We start from the raw sequence: 22,134 nt of genomic DNA, 5'->3' as shown, positions 1-22,134 counted from the left end.
AATATAATACTTAAAGCAGTTTACAACAAATAAACCGTACTTGTCGACTAATTTTTCACCTGGTCGTAGCTAGGTATTATGTCAATTTGACATTAGATCATGTTTGATTGCTTTGGTTAAAAATTCCATAAACTTCAATTCTGACATGGATTGCTGCAATTGGTAGAGGAATCAAACCCAATCCCACAAAATTTGTGATTACAATAACTAAGACACGCGGTATTAGTAATTCCTGATCATAAGCCGGCCCAATCGAATGGGCTTTTCATGTACTTAACGTGTTTTCTTCGCCCTCGTAAATTCCTATTGCAGGTATAACAAGAAAGGAAGCTTTGCTGCTAGTTAGATATCGTTGGAACACTCGATGGGAAAATGACCAAGAAACTGATGAGTTTGGGTGTGGGTGTTTGTTTAGGTGTATGCAAGAAACTGACGAGTTTGGGTGTGAGCAAGAAACCGACGAGTTTGGGTGTGAGCAAGAAAATAAGCCGGCCCAATTCGTATTACAGTCGGACAACTTCTTGTGGGTGTTTGTTTAGGTAGCTAGTGGTTAATCGTGATTTTACTTTGATTGTGGTATATGTACCCTTCTGTTCTGATGCTTTGCGGTTTGCTTTTTCTTCTTTCTTATCAAGTAAATCTATTAGAGCATCCTTAGAGTGACAAATGTAAGAAACTAGATTGCCCTTTTCACTCAAGACCACAACTCAAACAAACTAAGCATTCAAGCACAATTAAACTCCTCTTCCAAAGAGAAAGGTCCAGGATTTATTCCATTGTTCAGAATTGGACGCCACAGCCGGCCAGTCCAAGAGTTCCTGCATCTCCATTATCTTAGTCGATTCAGTAATTCATTGACTACAGTGCTCAGACTTTTCGTCGAAGCAGTTCGTGAGATAAAATATATTCATCTTAAACCGTATCCAAGAAATTTGTTCTAGATGTTTCTTCGTAATTGTAGGCAATTCCAGTCACAAACTCCCAAATACTTGGAACACATAGCCATGAAAACAAAGTGCAATAAGATGCAAGAGGCATTACATATAAAGGGTCACGTAAGCATGGCTCAAAATTGTCCTGCCAAGCTAAATGAAAACAGGTTCTTGGAAGGAAATCATCGATCTTGTACAAGAGAAACAAAAAAACGAAAAAGAAAAAGAAAGAAAATCAAAAAGAGTAAAGTTGATTACTTCTTGCAAGTTGCAAGAGGAAAATTATTTAACACTCTGGGATACTCCCTCCCCTCATATAACACGTGGGGCTCACACGAAGCCCACAAGTTGGGGGGAGTATACCCCCGGGGTATACGTGTATTGGAAACCAAACATATTTTCCTTCTTCATGCTATTAATTTTACAATAGTTGGTTGGTGTACTATTTTTCTTAGTGGTTGGTTGGAAGTTCTTCTCGTTAAGGGAAGGGATTTGTTTCGCATATTTTTGGTAGCATTGAGATATGTGACCGGACGGTCAAGATCAAATCAACACTGGAGAGACCGAGTTGAAATCGACTCCCTATGGCTATGTGGCTTAATATTTTCCTATTTCTCAAACTATTGCAGGAAAAAATCGTAAGTTGGATGCTACAACAAGTACTGCAGTAACGTCTCGCCCTATAGAACTCATGTATCATAAGTCTTCAAATAACTTCTTGGACAATGAGGCCAATCGGTCAATAATCGTTTAGCAAAGAATGTATGAGTTTCGTGCATTTAATTCTTCGCCAGCTGCTTTTTTTGACAGATGTTTTGATGCAAAATATCAGGTCCCTAATCCCCCATACTCTTGTCCTAAACGGCATGTAAATTCTTGTCTGAATGCAAATCTGTTTGCTTGTGGTTTCAAAAAAAAAAATAAAGACCGTAGGATCAGTTGATAGCACCTGGGCCTACCTAAGTATTGTCACCTCTGTAGTATTTTATTGTCTTTCAATTCTTTGCGGTTCTCCTTGAGCCGACCTGAACATTGTTTAAACTCATTTTCATTTTTCTTTTCTACAACTCAAGGTGTCTGAGCCAGTCTACGCACGCCTCGACTAATCTGTGAGACAATGAACCGTATGGGCTGGCACCATAGGAATTGATAGCACATGTGAGATTTCAAATCAGAGACCTTAGGAGGGACCAAACTCTAAGTCCGCATTCACCACGAAGGCCAACCCTGTTGTTGTTTTTAAACGCATTTTCTTTACTAATGGCAGTTACGAACAACAGCGATTTTGTGAAATGAAAGAGGAAACTAAATGAGTAATTATATCTGCTTCTTCTATGGATGATTATAAAGGGTTCAATGAATTGTTTCCACTGTGGCTTTGTATCAAACAGGTAGTGGCTGGTAAGGTATTGGACCCCCGTTTAGAAGGAAAAAAAGAAAAAACACTTCTTCGTTCTTTCATTAGTACTCATTTTATCTCTCGTTGCTACTCCTATTATAGAAAATTGTGACCTTCCATTCGAATAAAGCATAATTATACATTGCAAAAAAGAAATTTCTTGTTTTTCCTAAATAAATTAGTACTTGCATACAACGCACTCAGGAGTCTAGCACTCTCTGCATCTATCTCTTCAGATGGAGTTATTAATAGAAATAGAATAATTCTGGACAAAGCACAAGCAATTTGGACCTGCAACAAGATCATGGGATTGGGGTATGATGGTGAGGACAATGAAGTCATAAGCAAATTTTTAGATATGGTAGCTGAAGACTTGGACAGAGCTGATAAAGTGGCAGGGCAGACCTAATTTTTTTATTCTTTGCTTCTTGGGGTGGGGCCTTGGTGGGTTGTGTTTTGGTCTTTGGGTGGAGGGGTGTCTTGTCTTGAATGTGGGGGTGGGGGTGTCTTTGTTTGTGGGTGTCTTCTTGTGGTTTTGGTGTTATTTCGTTGGTTCCTTTTGGGGGTGGCTATGTTGGGCGTTGTTCGGATTGATTTCTTGTCAATCCTTGGAACTTGAATAACTTTTGATTATTGTGGTGTAGAGTTTCTTTATTAATATAATATTCCTTTTTTGCCGTTCAAAAAAAAAAATTAACACTCAAGAGTTGCCATAGTGGTTCGAGTGGATGCCCCGGCTTTGAGAGAGTACTCTTCAAGGTCTGAGGTTCGATTCCCCACCGGGTGAGTACCCTACAGAAAGTGGGGGGCCATAACGGGTGTGGCCACGCAAGCTCCACCGGAGGTTTGGATTGTGTAGTCGGGTTCACATAATAGCTTAACAGTAAGATTGTTCCTACGTTACCCAAAAAAAAAAAAAAAATGAAATGGGGATCTAAACAGAAATTTCTTCTTTTATCAAGCCTTGTTTTGCCATCTTGTATGAACTTTTTCAACATTGATCTATATTTTTGTAATTTTTTTTTATTATAACTTCCTTCGAGACTAAAATGTGATGTAAAATATTAATCCAAGTCTATATTTTTGTATTTTTCTGATCATAACTTCCTCTCTCTCTCTGTAGAGACCCGGATAAATTTGTATTTTTTTATGATTGAAATATTTATTCAATGACTAAACGGGAAAAGTAGGAATTATTTAGTGGTTATTTGAATTGAGGGTTGAAGTGAAAGAGTAGAGACTTGAGGGAGTATGAGTGTGATATAAAGATATGAGAGTATAAATAGAGTGAATGTGTGTGTAGGAGATTATATATCTCCATATATCTCTCTCTCTCATCTGTTCTCTCCCTCTCTCTCCACCGATCTTCTCTCTCTCTTATCCTCTCACTCAAAAACTCCTCAAATACCTTAAGAACCTTAAGGATCAACCTCCCTCCGGCCTTCCAATCGCGTGCCCGAGCTCAAAATTTTTTGGGTCAAGCTTGGAGGGAAGCTCTCGTCGATTTCGGAGTTCGGGGAGGCTAGGGCTCGACCAAATCATTTGAATCTCGGCCATTGTTGCGAGGTAGGGACTTCTTTACCTCTTCTATGTGTATATATGTTGATTTGGTGTGTGGATCGTGCTTGGATCGTTCCCCTTTGGTGCTTCGAAAGTCTGTCAAAACTGCAGAAAATCGCCTTGAATCTGCGTGGTATTGATACCCAAATAAGGGGTATTGATACCCTTTTCTTTTCTGGAAATTCAGCAGCCGGGTATTGATACCCCTAATAGGGGTATCAATACCTCTCCCTTTTCTGGACAGCTTGTGTTGTTTTGGTGCCTCGTTGATCGTATTGAGCTCCAATTGTCCCTAAGCCCCTTTCGAACATCTTTTAACCTTTCTCACATGCTCAATTGACCTTCTATGATTAATCATTGCTAACCATGATTCGTTAGACTCCGTTAGTAAAGATCGAAGAAAGATTGTTGTGATAAAAGCTTTGTTAAAATACGTTATGTTGGTTAATCGATTACTTGATGATGTTTGTGGCATGATTATGGCATTGTTAGCATATTATATGACGTTTCATGTGATCGTGTGACTAGAGTAATGTCTTAACTTGCTTGTTGAGTACGAAGGTAGGTATGTGAGTCGGAAGTTGGATTAGGAAGTCTCGTAACGCAAGGGGTGGTAATACGAAGACTTAGATGGTCTCGTAACACAAGGGGTGGTAATACGGTGACCAGAGTTGTTAGGGATCACCGTGACGCAAGGGGTGGTAACACGGTAATCCTCGTGGTGTTATACGGTAACACAAGGGGTGAAAATACCGATGGAGGTGATTGGCAAAAGTGAGTTGTGTCGAGGTTACTTGAGTTGTTTAACTTTGTGTAAACTTGGTGGTACATTGAGCTATGGGCATACGTAAGGATGATCTTATTGAACGTTGGAAAGCCTTTGAATCAATTGTTATCTATTGATTAAGCCGTACTTCCTGTCTTCATTTTATCTGCACATTTCATCGTGTTTACATATAGAATCGGTAAAGATTTTTCTACTGGGCTAGTGGAGCTCAACCTAATCTTTCTTTCAGGACAAAATGCTAGACGATAGACTGTATGCATTCATGTGCTTAGGTATGAAGACTTTTGGGAGCTAATTCTGTTTTAGTTACTTAAACATCTTGTATTGACTTTCTTTTGACAAAGATGAGTTTGTAACTTATTGTACTTAAAATTCCTCTTGATTATAAAGTATGTAGTATCTTAAACAGGTTCGTACTTGTATTTAAGTTGATTTGGGCTGTAGTGCCAAAGTTGTAATTACTTAAATTTGGGGACTCGTTTGTAAAGTTAAACTGTCGGGAAATCTTCTGGGTAATATTTATGTTAAGCAAAGATCTTTTATTCAAATGGATTATTTATCTATGTTGAAAATCAAGGGCGTGACACACACACACTCTCCCTCTCTCTCTCTCTCTCTCTCTCTCTCTCTCTCTCTCTCTCACACACTCTCTCTCAGATCTATCCCTTCCTGATTTCGGCGTACCCCTCCGTCAACGGAGCCAATCGTCGTCAAAGCAGTTTGCTTGTGCGCTCCTTTGTCTGATCTTTCTCACCGTGTGCTCTTCTTTCCGATCGTCCTACAGTTCCATCAACGTTATTAGGCCAGCCCCATTCTTGTCGTTCCTGGCGTCGCATAAGTTAGTACCCTGATGAGGGCGTAGTCTCTTAGGATGAAGATAGCAGTTGGCGGTGCTGTATGGTGGGGTGTGCTTGCTGTGGTTGTGGTGATCAAGGTTCCGTTCTGTGGTCTTTACTGTGTCTCGGCCGCCATTGTGGTAGTGGTGGCGGTGGCAGTGAGGGTCTTGATCAAAGTTTTTGGGTGTATTTACAAGAAATTTTGCTTTTCCCGGCATTTTATAAATGCCGCTAAAAATTCAAAAAATGCCAGTAAAGAGTATTACCGGCATTTCATTTATAACAAATGCCGTCAAGGAGTGTGTCGGTAATGGTACAAATGCCGGGAAAGGTCTCTATAAATGCCGGGAATAGATGGACGTACTCATTTGCGGCATTTGTACAAATGCCGGGAAAAATTGTACCATATAAGACAAAATGCCACGTTGGCGCTTGCGTGTCGCCTACGTGGGGCTTGCGTGTCGCCCGCGTGTCAAGCAAATTTTGTGAAGAATTTGCTTGCCCCAAGATTCGAACTCGTGACCTTTGCCTCGCGTGCGCGTGTAGCTACCAACTAGGCTAGCCACCATATTGGGTTACAATGCACAATGAAAAATATTTATATTATATATTGATTTTTTCCGGCATTTTTTTCAACAAATGCCGGTAATAGTTTGGCGGTACTTATTTTGGCGGAAAACTTGACTTTTGCCGGCATTTTTTTGAACAAACGCCGGTAATAATTATTTTTTTCCGGCATTTCAAGAAATGCCAGTAATAGTGGCTTTTCCGGCATTAATTAAAATGCCTGGAAGAAAAATGCCGGGAATGGCCAATTTTCTTGTAGTGTACGTAGATCCTTAATTATGAGTGCAGATCTATTGTTTGAGGTTTTGCTTTAGTTTTTATTTGCTATTTTTTGTTGATTTCCTTTCCGTGTGTGAGATTTTTTATCACTCATTGAGGGCGATTTTGTAGTGGGTTTTCTATGTCGTCTCGATGACTTTTCATGGTCGGAGATGAGACTTTTCTGTGTGAGGTTCTGGATGTTCGTTTGTGAGTTTAGGCCTCTTTTGTTGTTGTTTTCCTCCGGGGTGGCTACCCGTTTTTCATGTATGGTTTTAGTATTAATGAAAACACTTCTAAACTTTGACAAAAAGACAACAACCAAAAATATTGTGCCGAAATACCCAGTTAAAATTAGACAAAGGGGACCTAAATTAATATGTATGATATAGAAGTAAAATCGCAAGTCTAAGTCATCCACCCCCAACACCACGGTATGCATTTCTCGCCTTTCATGAGGGGAAAAAATATACTTCTATCTTGTCTGGCTTTTGTGGCCTTTTTTCTCTGAGAATATAAATGCATGATATAGAAGTTTAATTGACAGTCTAAGTCCACCCCAAACAACACAGTATGCATTTTTCTCCTTCTGTGTGGAAAACAAAAATATACTTATATCTTGTCTAGATGCCATTTTGTTTCCTAGCTAGTCTATCAATTCAAAAGTTATGGGTATGTAGTATTGACCAATCACAATACATGTACATGGAGTACCACATGTAATCGCTTCAAGAGAAAAACTATATATGATCCGAATCTTACATCTCATAAATTGTAAGGTTAAACTGTAGAATATATTTACCGTTCATTTTGAATGACAAATTTTCATGTGTCTACGCGTCTATCAACATCAATTCACACAAATATTTTTTTGACTCTTATATATTTGCATGTTCTATTAGCGGAATACTTCAGATCATAGTAGTTTTGGGCTCGTGATATGGTAAAAAAATTGGGAGTGTGGAGGAGTACGACGGGATGGATAAAAAAATTGGGAGTGTGGAGGAGTACGAAGGGATGGAGTATGGAGGGGAGCTGACATGATCCCTGGTGGAATGAGAAAATTTTTCGGTGCCCGTGGTATCCGCTCAGCATATCCAAGCCGTCCAATACATTTTTGGACGGATCGAATTGAAACCCTAGTCTCTCTTCTCTCATCCCAACAATTTTTCTCTTCTTTTTCTTTCTTTAAATTCGAGCCATTCAAAAATGTAATGATCGACTCGGATGCGCCGAATGGACATCACATGATACCCACCCGGCACTCAAAATTTTCCGGGTGGAATTGTCGAAAATATCTTTATTCTAATTCTTGGCCGAGAGTTTTCCACGTATTGACTTGACTTGGAAGTCTGAGTCAATGAGGGGTTTTGTTAGACTACCTCACTACCCCACTGGAGTGAAATAAATTAATGCACGAGAGAGAGAGAGACGTACTAGGTAACTTCCACCAATGCCCCATAATAACCCTAAGCTACTGGTCATCTTTTCTCTTTTTCTCAAACCTGTTACTCCTATTTCTTTTCATTATGACAAATTATGGGGCACTAACTTGGCTATTTCAAATAGTCAGACCACAAAAATCCGACAACTTTTGGACCGTCAACATTTTTGAATAGGACTACCAAAATTCAGAAATTGGAGTAGAAAAATTTATATGGAGGGTCATAAAAGTTTCAGAGAAATTTACTTTGTTTTAGCCGTAAAAATCTCATAACACGAGTCTTAAAAATTCATATGTCGGACCACAAATATTCATATAATGTCGGAACATTTCAAAAATATCTAATGAGTATTAAATGCTATTATTTGTGAAAAGGTTTAAATCAAAAGGTGTGCCTATTCGGTTTAAATGAATAGACATGACAAAATTAAAAGCTATTACTATTATGGTCAAATGAACAAACATTGCTATTGAAATAGACATTGTATAGACATCCTAATTTGGTTTAACAAGTATTTAAGATCTACCTTGGGCATTTTCTAATGATGAACATGTTGTCGTGACATGCATATTTGGCTAAGAATACGAAGTCCTGCTTGAATAGTTGTAAACCCAAGTTGTTGGAACATCTTCTAAAACCCCTTTCTAAGCTTGATCACACTCATTATGTTCGCTTTCTGAACGGATTGCCACTTTTAAAAGTGCTGATCACCACTTTCCTTCTCTGCCTTAACTATGTCGATCGCTAGATGAACAGTTGGTGTCACCATAAACATTTGTATGGAGGATTTGGAGATGTAATAGGATATTTAATCTTGTGAAGTCTGTGAATCCGATGTTTGGTGTCACCAATTGAGACAAAAATAAAAAATCCCCACCTATTGCGAATTGGTTGTAGATTGAAATCCTCCAAGCAGTCTAATATGGTATCAGAGCTATCACACGTAGTTGAGTGTCTGGCACTAGAGTCAAATCTTATGGCCTTCTTAGTTCATGCCTCCACGTGCATCCGGGTTACATGTGAGGGGGAGTGTTGGACTTTATCTCATATCGTTTATCTAAGCCGCCCAAGCTTGGGATAATAAAATCTAGAGGCTACTTCACCACCTATTGCCGATTGGTTTTAGGTTGAAACCCTCCAAAAAATCTAACAATTATTTGGTCATTTTGAAGAAGCTAAATTGCGGAAATGGTGTCCCCAAGTTAGAATTCTGTGTCCAAAAAAAATCAAGCTACTTGGATTCTAACTGGGGGACCTGTTGTGAGGCATAAATGAGCCCATCTCCAATTCGTAATAGTGGTGCCAAAAATCACTCTAATCCGAGGCAGGGTAGAGGTACGAACGACACATGATTGATTATCTTGAAGTATTTGTCTCAAATGCAAAATAGTCTTTAAAAAAATTTCAAGACAAACATGGTTCAATCATGCCTATATCGATGTCTAATCCGCCCAAACTTGGTTAATAAAATCTAGAAGCTACTTCACCTATTACCAATTGATTTTAAGTTGGAACCCTCCAACTAATTTGTGGAAATGATGTCCCCTAGTTAGAATTCTGTGTTCAAAAAAAAAAAAAAAAATCAAGCTACTTAAATTTTAACGAGGGACCTGTTATGATGCATAAACGAGCTATCCGAGAAAGGGTAAAGACAAGAATGACACATGATTGATTTTCTTGAACTTTTGTGTCAAATTCACAATAGGCAAGCTGACGTATATATTATGTTTAGTTGGGCAATACCTCGATTAACATTCAAAGAGGCTGGTCAGAATCTTGCATTTGAGAATGGGTTTCTGATGCAAGCCGATATTTTGATTATTCTACAAATATAGAAATCTTAATTTATTATTTTGATTATTCTAGAAATATAAGAATTTTAATTTATTATTTTGAGTTTAGCATTTTAGTAGGAATGTTTTACTTTAGTCAAGATAATTTATAAGTATTTAGTTTTCCTAGTTTGATTTGATCGATCTAGTTTTCCTATTTTGAATAGGTTTCTTGGTCAAGGAAAATTAGGATTAATTTTATTTCCTTATGTTTATTTTCCTTTTTAGATTTTAAGAAAACTAGGTTTAGGAATTCTGTTAGTATAAATAAGGTTGTAAGCCTAAGGGCTAATGAGTTATTTATGATTGATTAATGAAAATTTGAGAAGTTTTCTCATATTTGTGTGTTTATAGAGGGAGTTCCTCTAGTTCATACGTGTTTGTGATTGTCCTTATTGGGCGTTCTTCTTTTTCGACACACCTTTGCATCAGTTTCTACAAGGAAAATAAAAGTAAATGGCAACCACTGTCAAGATCCCTTTTGTTAATCTAAGATTCAACACAATTTTAAAGAAACAGATTTCATGCTTTCACCATGTTCGGCTTGAAACCTCGACCTACGCTCAGGCTTAACAATTCCCCTATGACTCCTAATTCCCAGTGGTGATCAAGGTTTGAGTCATACGGAGAGCAGGTTTGGGGTTTCAGGGCTATAGATAGCCTCTGAACCTCCCGTTGACTAACATACCAACACCCCACTAACCCATCGTCTGGAAAAAAGAAAATGAAGAAAGAACCCCAACCCATATCCTTGTCCCAATTGGCATGTAAATTCTTGTCTTAATGCAAATACTTTTGCTTCTGGTTTCAAAAAGAAAATTAAAGACCAAACCATGTATCCCTTGAAAAAAATCTAACAGTAACAGAGTGGCTGATTTCACTCTTTTCTAAAAAAAAAAAAGCATGAGAAATTCAGATAGATATATCGAAAGGTTCATATGAGCTAATGGCTCAGGGCTAAGTCCTTGAAACGTTCATTAAATCTAGAACCACTTGACGGACCCTTCAAACGTAAGAAAAAATTCACTAGTCGTGATCCTCGATCATTTAGGTGGATTTTTTTGAGTAGTGCTAGAAACCACCATCTCCTCAACCGATAACTGTTCTAGCACCACTTGAATCATAATACTCCAAAAGAAATATTTCATGGAATTTACCATGAATGAGAATAGTACATTTATCGGTAAGCCTTGTTTATTGCAATACACCACTTTACAAGTCTACGAGACAGTCCAGTACCTTGTTACAACTCAACCTAAAACATAAAACTATTTCATTACCGGTTCAATTTACAATACTACGTCTATATAAAGGGTGAGTTTGATCTCTAATAGCATTACTATCCAATTTTTTTGGCTGGAATCTCATCCAGAACTACAGGCACTTATTCTGCATTACAACCTTTTCCGTCGCCCTATATGCCCTCGGATGACTAAAGTTCGCTTCCCTAACTAAACATCGAATTACAGACATCTCTTTCATTGAGTATGCTTGGGATTTTGCTCGCAAGATATTCTCGGAATTTCAAAGCCAGGAAGACTATAACACCCCCAGCAGACCACTAGTCCAGTACCCTGATTTTGATCCACAGGCCACACCACATGGTCTAAAAGCTTAAGCACAATACTAGTAGTAGCCCACAAGGTTTGTTATATGCCCAAGATCATCCATATAGACTTCCAATGTGGGATGGGGTGTTACAATCTCTCCAACTTTATAGCCTCGCGCCCTCGCGAGGGGTTGAGCATTACAATCACCAATACAAATCAAACCAACAACCAAATCAAACCAAACTCCAAGGCCCACATGGTCGTGCACATGGATGGCTTTGATATCACCTGTAACGCCCCAAGCAAACCGCTGGCCCAGTACCCTGATTTTGATTCACAGGCCACACCACATGGCCCAAAAGCTTAAGCACAAGGTACTAGTAGTAACCCACAAGATTTGTTATATGCCCAAGATCATCTATGTAGACTTCCAATGTGGGATGGAGTGTTACAAAGATTGGGTGTCGAAGTAAAATGAACTTGAAATATATGGGGCGAAACTTTGTTGGAGATCTGTTGAGTAGTCATCAAGGGAATGTTGCGTGACCTTTCAGGTACACATCATCTCTTTTCATGGTCCTGCAAGGACAATTCAGTTGGGCCAATATGTCTAGAGGTCTCAAGCCTTTTCTCCATGGGTTAGGACAACTCTAGTGAGTTGGTTTTTTTTTTTGTGTGCCATCCTCTGGCTCAATTGTAGTTCAACTTTTGGGTCCAAAAAAAAATGAAGAGTCTGTCAACACATATAAAGCATGCACAGATCATGCACTGATCTCAATGTTCACACAAAAATGATTCGATCCGTACATTAAATTTAAAATATTTTTTCAAGAGCCCCCGCAAAAAATTTGCTCAATCTGATATCTAAAAGTACTCGATTTAATTATCTAATTTTTCATTCAGTTCTGAACCTAAATAAATAATTAGATGATTAAATCGAGTATTTATAGATATCGGATTGATCTAATTTTTCATAAGACCTCCTAAAAAAATATTTTAAATTTAATGGATGGATTGGATCCTTTGTGTAGGACCCATAGTGGGCCCCACATCGAGATCAGTGAACGATCTGTGCATGTTTTATCTGTGTCAATAGCAAAGTTGACAAAAAATCAAGCTACTTGAATTCTAACTGGGGGACCTGTTGTACGATGCATACATGAGCCCCATCTTGAATTCGTAATAGTCGTGCCAAAAATCACTCTGATCCGAGATAGGGTAGGGACACAAACGACACATGATTGATTATCATGATCAAAGTTTTGTCACAAATGCATAATAGTCTTTAAAAAATTCTCAAGACAAACATGGTTCATTCATGCCTATATCAATGTCTAATCAGTGTGATTTTACACACTTGCGCAACAACCAAACAAAATGAACGACTTGGCTCACTTTTTCAGATGCAGAATAGGGTCCATTTGTACCGCTATTCAGAAAAGACCTAGGTCAACTCACAAAAACCTAATTCAATAATTCATTGCTTGACTCTCGGGTCAATTTTGGTCGTTCATCGCTGCCTGCTTGAATCCAATCTCCAACAAAGCCAAATGGTACTGGGAAAAAAATTCACAAAACAGACACATCCAAAAACGTATACACGTGAAGGATTCATACAGGGTCCACAATCCACCCCAAACAACACGCGGTATGCATTTGTCTCTTTCCATGAGGGAAAAAAAATATCTCTTTCTTGTCAGACTAATTTGTGGTCTCTATTTTCTTATCTTAGAATATAAATGCATGATATAGAAGTTCAATTGTAAGACTAAGTCCACCCCAAACAACATGGTATGAATTTCTCTCTTTCCAAGCATGAGGGGAAAAAAATATACCTATTTCTTGTCAGACTAATTTGTGGCCTTTATTTTCTTAGAATATATAGTTTCACACTCCATTTTCCTCAATGAAAAAGTGTAACATTTTCTACAATATTGCTTATTATGAGAATAATTTCGTTGTATTAATTGTATGTTTCCTTAAAAAAATATGTTCTCCGAACACCGGTGGGCGAAAGTTGACTCGAATACCTATTGTCAATGAAAAAAAGAGTTATCCAACAAGCAATATTGGACGGAGGGATTTCAATTTATATTTGTTCGCTCCGCAAAACGCATTACTATGTGATGCATTAAATTTGGTAAGAAACTAAATTGAAACTTTTTTCTACACATTAGTAGATAATACCAAGTTCTTTTAAAAATTTGCCTACTAGAGACGGAGGGCGTAATAAACATGGAATAGACATGGACAACCAATTAGATTTATCCTAAACATGACATGGACAACCACCATACTTTGGATGTGTTGGAAAAGACCCTAAACGTGGAGGGATTATTGAGTGCTTTTAGAGCAATGTTTCACACTAATAATAACAAATTAGATGTCATTTTGTTTCCTAGTTTATCAATATAATCGTTATGGGTATGCAGTATATTACCAATCAAAACACATGTGGCATACCGCAGGTAATTGCTTCAAGACCAAAATTATGATCCGAACCGTTAATCTTGTAAAATGTAAGGTTAAACTTTAGAATATATTTACCATTCATTTTGCATGACAACTTAATTTTCATGTGTTTGTGCGTCTATGAACATAAAATCACACTCATATTTTGTAAACTCATATATTTTTGTGTATTCTACTAGATGAATAGTTCAGATCACAGTTTCGGGTTCAAGATATGGTCAACAATTGAGTTTGGAGGAATACGGAGGAATGTAGTGTGGAGGAGAGCTAGTCCCTGATGGAAGTGACGAAAATATCTTTTTCCGTGGTCAAGAATTTTCCTTATATTGACTTGACTTGGAAGTCTGAGTCAATGAGGGGTAATGCTAGAGCACTTCGTTATAAAGAGTAAAATATTATTATTTTATTAATATTATTAAGAAACATGTTTTTTCCTCACAAATAATATGAGTGGGGAAAAATTATTTGTCAACTAAAGATTGTCAAGGATTCCCATCTATTGACGAAATTTGTTTTTCGTCACTAATAGTGCCTTTTAATGACGAAATATTTCGTCGCAAAAAATGAATAATTGGTGACAAAAAATTTTCCCTCGCTTATTAATGCTTTTTGACAAAGAATTTTTTTGTCACGAAATATTACTTCTAGTGATGAAGCGACGACAAAATTCAACGCCAAAGGTGATCCATTAGTGAAAAAAATTACATCGCCAATATAAGGAATCGGTGATGAATTTTTTCGTCACAATAGACATTTTAGTATGAGAAAAAAATCTCAATTTCTTTCACTTGCTGCCTTTCGAACCTAGGTCAGTGCAAGCTTCGACCAATTGGCAATATTCTATATGTCAAAGGGAGTTAGCAGAGTGTTAGGTACTGCTTGACGAATTCCTAGGCCTAAAATAATGGGTTGCCCCAAGCGTAATGCTGGGACCGACGTAGCACAATATCCGGTAAGACCGGAGTCGAATCCACAGAGACGGTTATGTGTGCTGACTTAAAAACTCGGGTTATTAGCTGTTTAAACTGACGCTTTAGGTAGCCACCCTTTGTTGATTGATTGAGATTAACTAAAACTTAGAAATTGATTGCACTTTTCAGATAATTAAAAGGAGGTACAGTCGTAGGGTTCTTAGCACTCGCAACCAGTTCCAGACTTATCTGCTTTGTTCGGTGTTCTTAAAAACTTTTGATTTTAGAGAGAAAAAGCTACCCCGAAAGCTGCGAACCTTTGTAGTCGCCGTTTACCCATGCACAACAGAGAATGAGTTTTGGACCCCATTCACATGGGCTCCGACAATGCCTGAGTTCGTCTAACAAATGTTCTTTGTTAACCTAAAATTGTCTTTTCTTTATTGTTTGAAAATTGGAGTTGACAGCGGATTTTGCCAAATGGGTAAAAAGGGATAATCGCTCACCACCCAAGTTAGGAAACCAACAGGATAAGATATCACCACCCGAGGATTTAACTAAGGATACATGGCTAGGGAACCGCTCACCACTCGAAGGAATCTACCTAAGAGATACAGAAATGGGGAACTCGCCACCTATTAGAATCCACCGAAGGATCATAGTTACAAGAAGAATTATCTTCTCACAAGCCAAAGGCTATTTTAATTCAAACACACTCTAAACTACCATTTCATTCATAACAATAGAATTTATAGACTACTTGGAACAACTCAAAGAATAGGAAAAGAAAACAAATAACATTTCCAAGATGATCATTAATAAGACTAAGACTTTGACTACTAAAAACTAGGTAGACTCTTGTGAACTTAAACAGTTAGGAAACTAAAAAAAGACTTCTAGAGGAATGAAAAGACACAAAATAAGTCTAGCTAAAAACTCATAAAAGATATTGACGGCACTTATCTTCGTATTAATCCATGTTGTTTTCGATTTGCAACTATTTTGAAGCAATGCGTCGGGAGACTCGGGACACTCCGGTGTCAGGAGCAGTTCCTGAACTAGTCACGGCGTGCTAATCAAGCAAGAAACAAAAGGAAACCTAGTTTGGAACATGCTTCTAATATTTGAGATAGTAAATAAACAGAAGATATGAACTTAATGGACACCAACGAATAACTTTAACGTAGAACAAAAATTGATACGAGTTACCGGATTGTGTACTCTTGAACAAAAACTCCGAAAACTTTGAAGGAAAAGGGCTCCGAAGCAAAACAACGTAAGAAAGCTGTAGAAAATTGATAGGCGCGTAAATGTCCACATAAGTGCCCCCTAATTTATCTTTGTTAAGTCCAATTATATTGTTATATGGTGTTTTAATATTTGATTTTTGTATTATAGGTGTTTTAAAGCTTAATAGATGAATACTGATTAAATTATGGATCGGACCATATTACTTTTGCTCCGACTATTGCATGTCTCGGTGGGCCTCAGAAGGCTACCTTTTATTACCAATTGTTTTGACTGAAGTCTTGACAAAACAAAAAGAAGGGGCCTTAGCCAATGGGCCCACAAGGGTTTCTATTTACTCGGCTACAGAAAGATATAAATAAAGGAGGAAAAAGGGATTTTTCGGAGGCATTTTTTTCTACAGGGTTTCCCAAGGCCAAAAAAAAAAAAACAGAGGACGGGGGCTGCCATCCAGGATTCTTTCTTTGCTCGAAAAGAGAGCACGGCGCTCACAGCTGAAATCGGAAACGACAAAAGGCTTCGGGGTTTAATCCTCTTATTCTTTGCAAGCTTTTAGTCTGTATTCTAATGGAGTTTTATTCTTACTTGATTATTTGTTCCGAATTTTATTTTACAGTTTAGATTACATAGTTTTCTTCAGAGCTATTTTTCTTCAAGTTTTTGACGCTTGGTTCAATTATTCGCACGTCGGTAACTCATATTGGTTTTCGTTCTTTAATAAAGTTGTTCTTTGGTACTTGTTTAATTCATATCTCTTGTTTATTTTCCGTATTAAGAATAGAAGTATGTCTCAAATTAGGGTTTATTTTGCTTTTTGTTTAATAATGTGTGAGTAGTCATGTAGGTAGGGTCGTGGAGTGATTAGCACATCGTGGCCGGTTCGGATACTGCTCCTATTTTCAAACAGTAAAAAAAACGATTTAAGATTGGAAAAATACTTCCCGCGGACGAACCCGGGCATCGTCGGAGCCCATGTGAACGGGGGAATGGGGGTCCAAAACTCATTCTTCGCTGCGCATGGATATACGGCGACCATAGGGTCTCGCATCTTGCGAGGTATCTTCTTCAATCTAAAGTTGAATATTTTAAAAAAACACCGAATGGAGCAGATGAGTCCAGGCCGGCTGCAAGTGCTATGAACCCTACGACCGTACCTCCTTTTAATTTTCTGAAAAAGTACAATCAATTTTTGGTTTTAGTCAATCTCAATTTATCAACAAGGGGTGGCTACCTAAGAGCTAATTTTAATTATAACAACCCGAGTTTTTGTTCAACACACATCACCGTCTTTGTGGATCGACTCCGGACTTACCGGATATTGTGCTACGTCGGTCTCAGCCCTACGCTTGGGGCAACCCATTAATTTAGGACTAAAAAATCGTCAAGCAAAAATAATGTTCGAACCCTAAAAACGAAGTTCAGGGAGGTATTTATATTAATTACCGAAGTCTGAAATTGAAAATACCAATTTTATTCCGTTGTTGCCTTCGGTAGCGCTACAGCTGCTTGACCGATTCCTAGACATAAAATAATGGGTTGCCCCAAACGTAAGGCTGAAACCGATGTAGCACAATACCCGGTAAGACCGGAGTCCAATCCACAAAGATGGTGATGTGTGCTGACTAAAAACTCGGGTTATTATAATTTAAATGGGCTCTTAGGTAGCCACCCTTTGTTGATTTGATTGAGATTAATTGAAACCTAGAAATTAATTGAACTTTTCAGAAAATTAAAAAGGAAGGCATGGTCATAGGATTCATAGCACTCGCAACCAGTCCAGATTAACCTGCTCGATTCAGTATTCTTAAAACGTTCGATTTTAGTGAGGAAAAGATACCCCGAAAGATGCGAATCCTAATAGTTGCCGTTTACCCATGCGCAGCGGAGAATGAGTTTTGGAACTCCATTCTCCCATTCACATGGGCTCCGAAAATACCCGGATTCGTCTACAGGAAGTATTTTACCAATCTAAAATTATCTTTTTCATTATTTGAAAATAGGAGCAGTGCCCGAACTGGCCATGGTGTGCTAATCACCCCGCGACTCTACCCATACGACTACTCACTCATCATTAAGCAATAAAAAAAAAAGAAACCCTAAATTGAAACATGTTTCTAATACTGCGAGATGAAAAACAAACAAGAAAAATAAACTAATCAAATACGAGCGAATAACTTTTATTAAGAACAAAAATTAAAACAAGTTATCGAAATGCGAGTAATTGAATAAAACTTAAAAACTAAACAATATTGATGGCAGTCAGCATCCCTTTCTTCGTTTCTGCGTCCGAAACTGTTCCACGGCAGCAGCAACCTTTCTTTCCTTTTTTTCCCCGGGATCCCCTCCTTTTACCAGTAGGTTAATTGTTTATATAGAGATTGAGAAATTAAATCACACAAAGGCCCTTTGGGCTTTATAAAATAACATATGAACCATTCAATTTTGAATTAATTTGCATTGAACCCCAAACTTCTTTAAAATCTTCTTTTTATTAAAAATCTCGGACAACGGGCTCGAGCAACCTATAAACATAAAAAGCACATAATAAAAATCAGTTAACAAAAATAAAGGACTAATAAATGTAGATTGGAGGGCCAAAATATGTATATTTTGGCATTTATCAACAACCCAGAACTATAGCCCTACGCGTTTCTCTGCTTTGAGCTGTAGCCCTTGCGCCATACGTTAGGGGCTTTTCACGGCCTTGCATGCATTCTTGGCACCCAACGTCTCCATCATGTCACCCGATGATTCACGCCTTCGCCTTGACTTCCCACGGTGACATCCAACACGGCCTCGCAATCCCAACTTGGCGCAAAAACCGGCTTCTTTCTTGCGAAATTAACAAAAACACAAAACAAGACAAAGCACGGCATCAAGCAAAAAATGAGATAAAATGCGCCTCTAACGCACTAATTTGCCCTACTTAGACGCTTATATCTATGATATTCCACGCCTATCAGGTACACAGACTTTTCAGTATATATTTCGAATATCTAATATATAGAAACATACACGTTTAACATTAAAATGTATTCCAAACGTCATTTTGAGCCTTTACTAAATTAATAGTATGACATATACGTCATTATGGTAGAACGTAGACACTATATCCATAAAGATAGTTTTTTTTTTCCGGGACGGAAATTTGTCTTCTCAACAGCTCCCTTCAAATCGAAATGCTAGCTCCATTTTCTGATTTTTGAACTCTAAGTTGAGTCATAATTGAGTGGTGCGGAAGAGTAATTTCAAGTTTTTTTAAGTCAAGTCAACTTTGAAAAACCAATTCAACTTGAACAACACTTATTCAGAAGTACACTGACTCACTTGTATACCAGTTTATATAAAAGGATCGATGACTTCAATCTAACAATTCCATAACCAAAGGCACTCATCACTTTTCCACTCTCAATCCAAAAACCAAATGGAGAGGTTGATATGGCTCTTCCATTTTCTCTTCCTTTTCTTCCAGTATCAATCTGCTTCTTCATCTCCTCTCTCTTCATCTCCTTCGTCGAATCATTCGTGTTCTCTCAATGAGAGATCTTCACTGCTGCAATTTAAGCAAATGTTTAACGTAAACAGTTCTGCTTCTTCCCGTTGTGATGAACTTGGTTCTCCTTCATACCCTAAGACATTGTCTTGGAACGAGACTACTGATTCCGATTGTTGCTTGTGGGACAGGGTCACGTGCGATGTGTCCACTGGTCACGTGACCGGGCTCGACCTCAGTTGTAGCCAACTCTATGGCACCATCCATCCGAATACCACTCTTTTCCAACTCGCACACCTCCGTCAACTCAATCTCGCCTTCAATCACTTCAACTTCTCCCCCTTTCCGCCCTCTTTTAGCCGCTTCACGAGCTTATCCCATCTCAACCAATCCTAATCCTTTTCCTTTCTCTCAGGCTCAATCCCATCGGAAATTGCCCACCTATCCAAACTCGTTTCACTCGATCTCAGTTATTCCTATGCTGTTAGATTTGAACCGCACAATTTCAAAACCCTGCTCATGAACCTGACCCAACTAGAAAACCTTAAGCTTACCGAAGTAAGCATTTCTTCGGGTCTACTTGATTCCTTGCTGAATTTGTCTTCTTTGGGACTCTCGACCTTTTTGGAACCGGACTTAATGGAAAACTACCGGATTCAATTGGCTATCTTGGGTTTTTAAATTACCTGGATCTCACTTTCAACGAATTCTCCGGTCCTCTTCCTGAGTCGCTTGGAAACCTCACGAGGATTATTGTATTATGTTTATCGGAAAACAATTTGAACGGTCAGGTCCCGTCTACTTTCTCAAATCTTGAGCAACTCACCGAATTCAACATTGCTAGCAACAATCTCAACGGTACAATTCCCGAGTTCTTTTCTGAGCTTATAAAAGTTGGAGTCCCTTGACTTGGGCTACAATAAACTACATGGACCCATTCCGCAGTCAATTGGCTATCCTGGGTTTTTAAAGTACCTAGATCTCTCTGGCAACAAACTCTCTGGGCCTCTTCCCGAGTCGCTTGGAAACCTCACAAGGATTACTGTATTATGTTTATCAGCAAACAATTTGAACGGTCAGGTCCCGTCTACTCTTTCAAATCTTGAGCAACTCACCGATTTCAGGGTTGCATACAACAATCTCGACGGTACGATTCCCGAGTTCTTTTCTAAGCTTATAAAGTTGGAGTATTTAATTTAGATCTCAGCTTAAATAATTTCAGCGGGCCATTTCCACGTTGGGTGGCCAACCTAACACAACTTTTTATTTTAGACATTTCGGATAATCCACTTATCGCGGGGCCTATTCCTAATTACAACATAAGTGGATTTCAAAACCTAGCTACAATACTTCTTCTTATCCAATTGCTCCCTCAACGGAACAGTACCGTCGTGGTTGTTTACTATTCCCTCATTGCAACACTTAGACCTTAGTACTAATCAATTGACTCGACAAATTCATGAATTCCGACATGATATATATTCACAGTTGTACAATATTGACTTGAGTAACAATAAACTGCATGGTCCCATTCTGCAGTCAATCTCACGTCTTGTGAACTTGCGTAACCTCTACCTTTCATCGGATAATCTGAGTGGTGTCATGGAGCTACAGAATTTCTCAAACCTTGAAGAACTTGATCTTTCGGAAAATAATATCTCAGCTTTCAGCATTGGTAATGGTAGTAACGCTAATGCTACCTTGCCCAATCTTTTATCGATTTTTTCGTCCTCTTGCAATATAACCGAGTTTCCGGCGGAATTCTTAAAAAGCGGAGAAAACCTCGGAAGGCTAGATCTATCCAACAACAAAATTCATGGAGAGATTCCGAAGTGGATAGAGGGGAACGCTACCTGGCCCCATCTTCAAGGACCACTCCGAGTTATATCACCTTTATTATCCAGCTTCCTAATCTCACACAATAAACTAACCGGAGAAATCCCTTCATCAATTTGCAATTTGAGTTCCCTATATATTCTTGATTTGTCGAATAACAACTTAAATGGTGTTATTCCGGACTGTTTGGGAAATGTCAGCAATCTCGAGGTGTTAGATCTACGGTCGAATGGCTTCCATGGGGCTATCCCGACAACATTTGCAAATGGAGGTGAATATTTGAGGAGTCTCAATTTAAATGGAAATCATTTGGAAGGACCAGTGCCGCGATCTTTGGCCAATTGTAAAAGCATGGAAGTTCTAGATCTTGGGAACAATGATCTATATGGTGCATTCCCTCACTGGCTGGAGTCTCTTCCCGAGTTGCAAGTTCTTGTCTTGAAATCAAACAGATTTCATGGGCCCATAGGCACTTCTGGAACTAAAGCTCCTTTCCCTAAGCTTCGAATTTTCGACATTTCTCAAAATAACTTCACTGGGCTTCTACCGGAACGATATTTCCTCAATTTTAAAGCCATGATGAATTTGGATAAAACGATTAGCTCGTTGCAATACATGGAAGACACCTTCGGTAATCGATATTCTGTAGAGTTGGTCCTGAAGGGGTCAACTGAACTTATATATATCCTCACCGTCTTCACAACAATTGACTTCTCGTACAACAATTTCAAAGGAGTGATTCCAAATGGCATTGGAAAGCTACAAGGACTTTGGTTTCTGAATCTATCTCAAAATAGTCTTTCTGGTCATCTTCCATCATTGTTAGAAAACATTACAATGTTGGAATCGTTAGACCTCTCTTCAAACTAGCTCACCGGGAGAGATTCCAGGGGAACTCACAAGTCTAACATTTCTTGCGGTCTTAAACCTTTCGGAAAACCATCTAGTTGGTCCCATACCTCAAGGAAAACAGTTTAATACATTTGAGAATAACTCTTATGTTGGGAA

At 38.4% G+C, this 22,134-nt stretch overlaps 2 protein-coding genes across 3 annotated transcripts in view; both read left to right on the top strand.

The window, feature by feature from the left end:
* LOC131301170 (receptor-like protein 52) overlaps positions 1 to 22,134 on the top strand; it is a 51,928-nt gene that overhangs the window by 3,035 nt on the left and 26,759 nt on the right. The window contains exon 2 of one of the 2 annotated variants that reach the window (XM_058327339.1): positions 313 to 599. The exons of the other annotated variant lie outside the window; for it this stretch is intronic. The gene's annotated coding sequence lies outside the window, so the exon portion shown is untranslated. Of the gene's footprint in view, positions 1 to 312; positions 600 to 22,134 lie in introns of those variants that run through there. 2 annotated transcript variants of the gene reach the window in all.
* LOC131301239 (receptor-like protein Cf-9) lies at positions 19,113 to 20,769 on the top strand. Its single transcript, XM_058327419.1, has one exon. The coding sequence runs from the start codon at positions 19,222 to 19,224 to the stop codon at positions 19,684 to 19,686; it is 465 nt and encodes a 154-aa protein (XP_058183402.1). The 5' UTR covers positions 19,113 to 19,221; the 3' UTR covers positions 19,687 to 20,769.

The sequence above is a fragment of the Rhododendron vialii genome, chromosome 1a, assembly GCF_030253575.1.
Source record: "Rhododendron vialii isolate Sample 1 chromosome 1a, ASM3025357v1".
In the NCBI taxonomy this organism is placed as follows: domain Eukaryota; kingdom Viridiplantae; phylum Streptophyta; class Magnoliopsida; order Ericales; family Ericaceae; genus Rhododendron; species Rhododendron vialii.
This window is presented reverse-complemented; position numbering and strand designations above follow the sequence as displayed.

Bases quoted from the DNA above. Each gene is read 5' to 3' on its own strand.
- LOC131301239 (XM_058327419.1), top strand. From the start codon at position 19,222: ATGGAGAGGTTGATATGGCTCTTCCATTTTCTCTTCCTTTTCTTCCAG.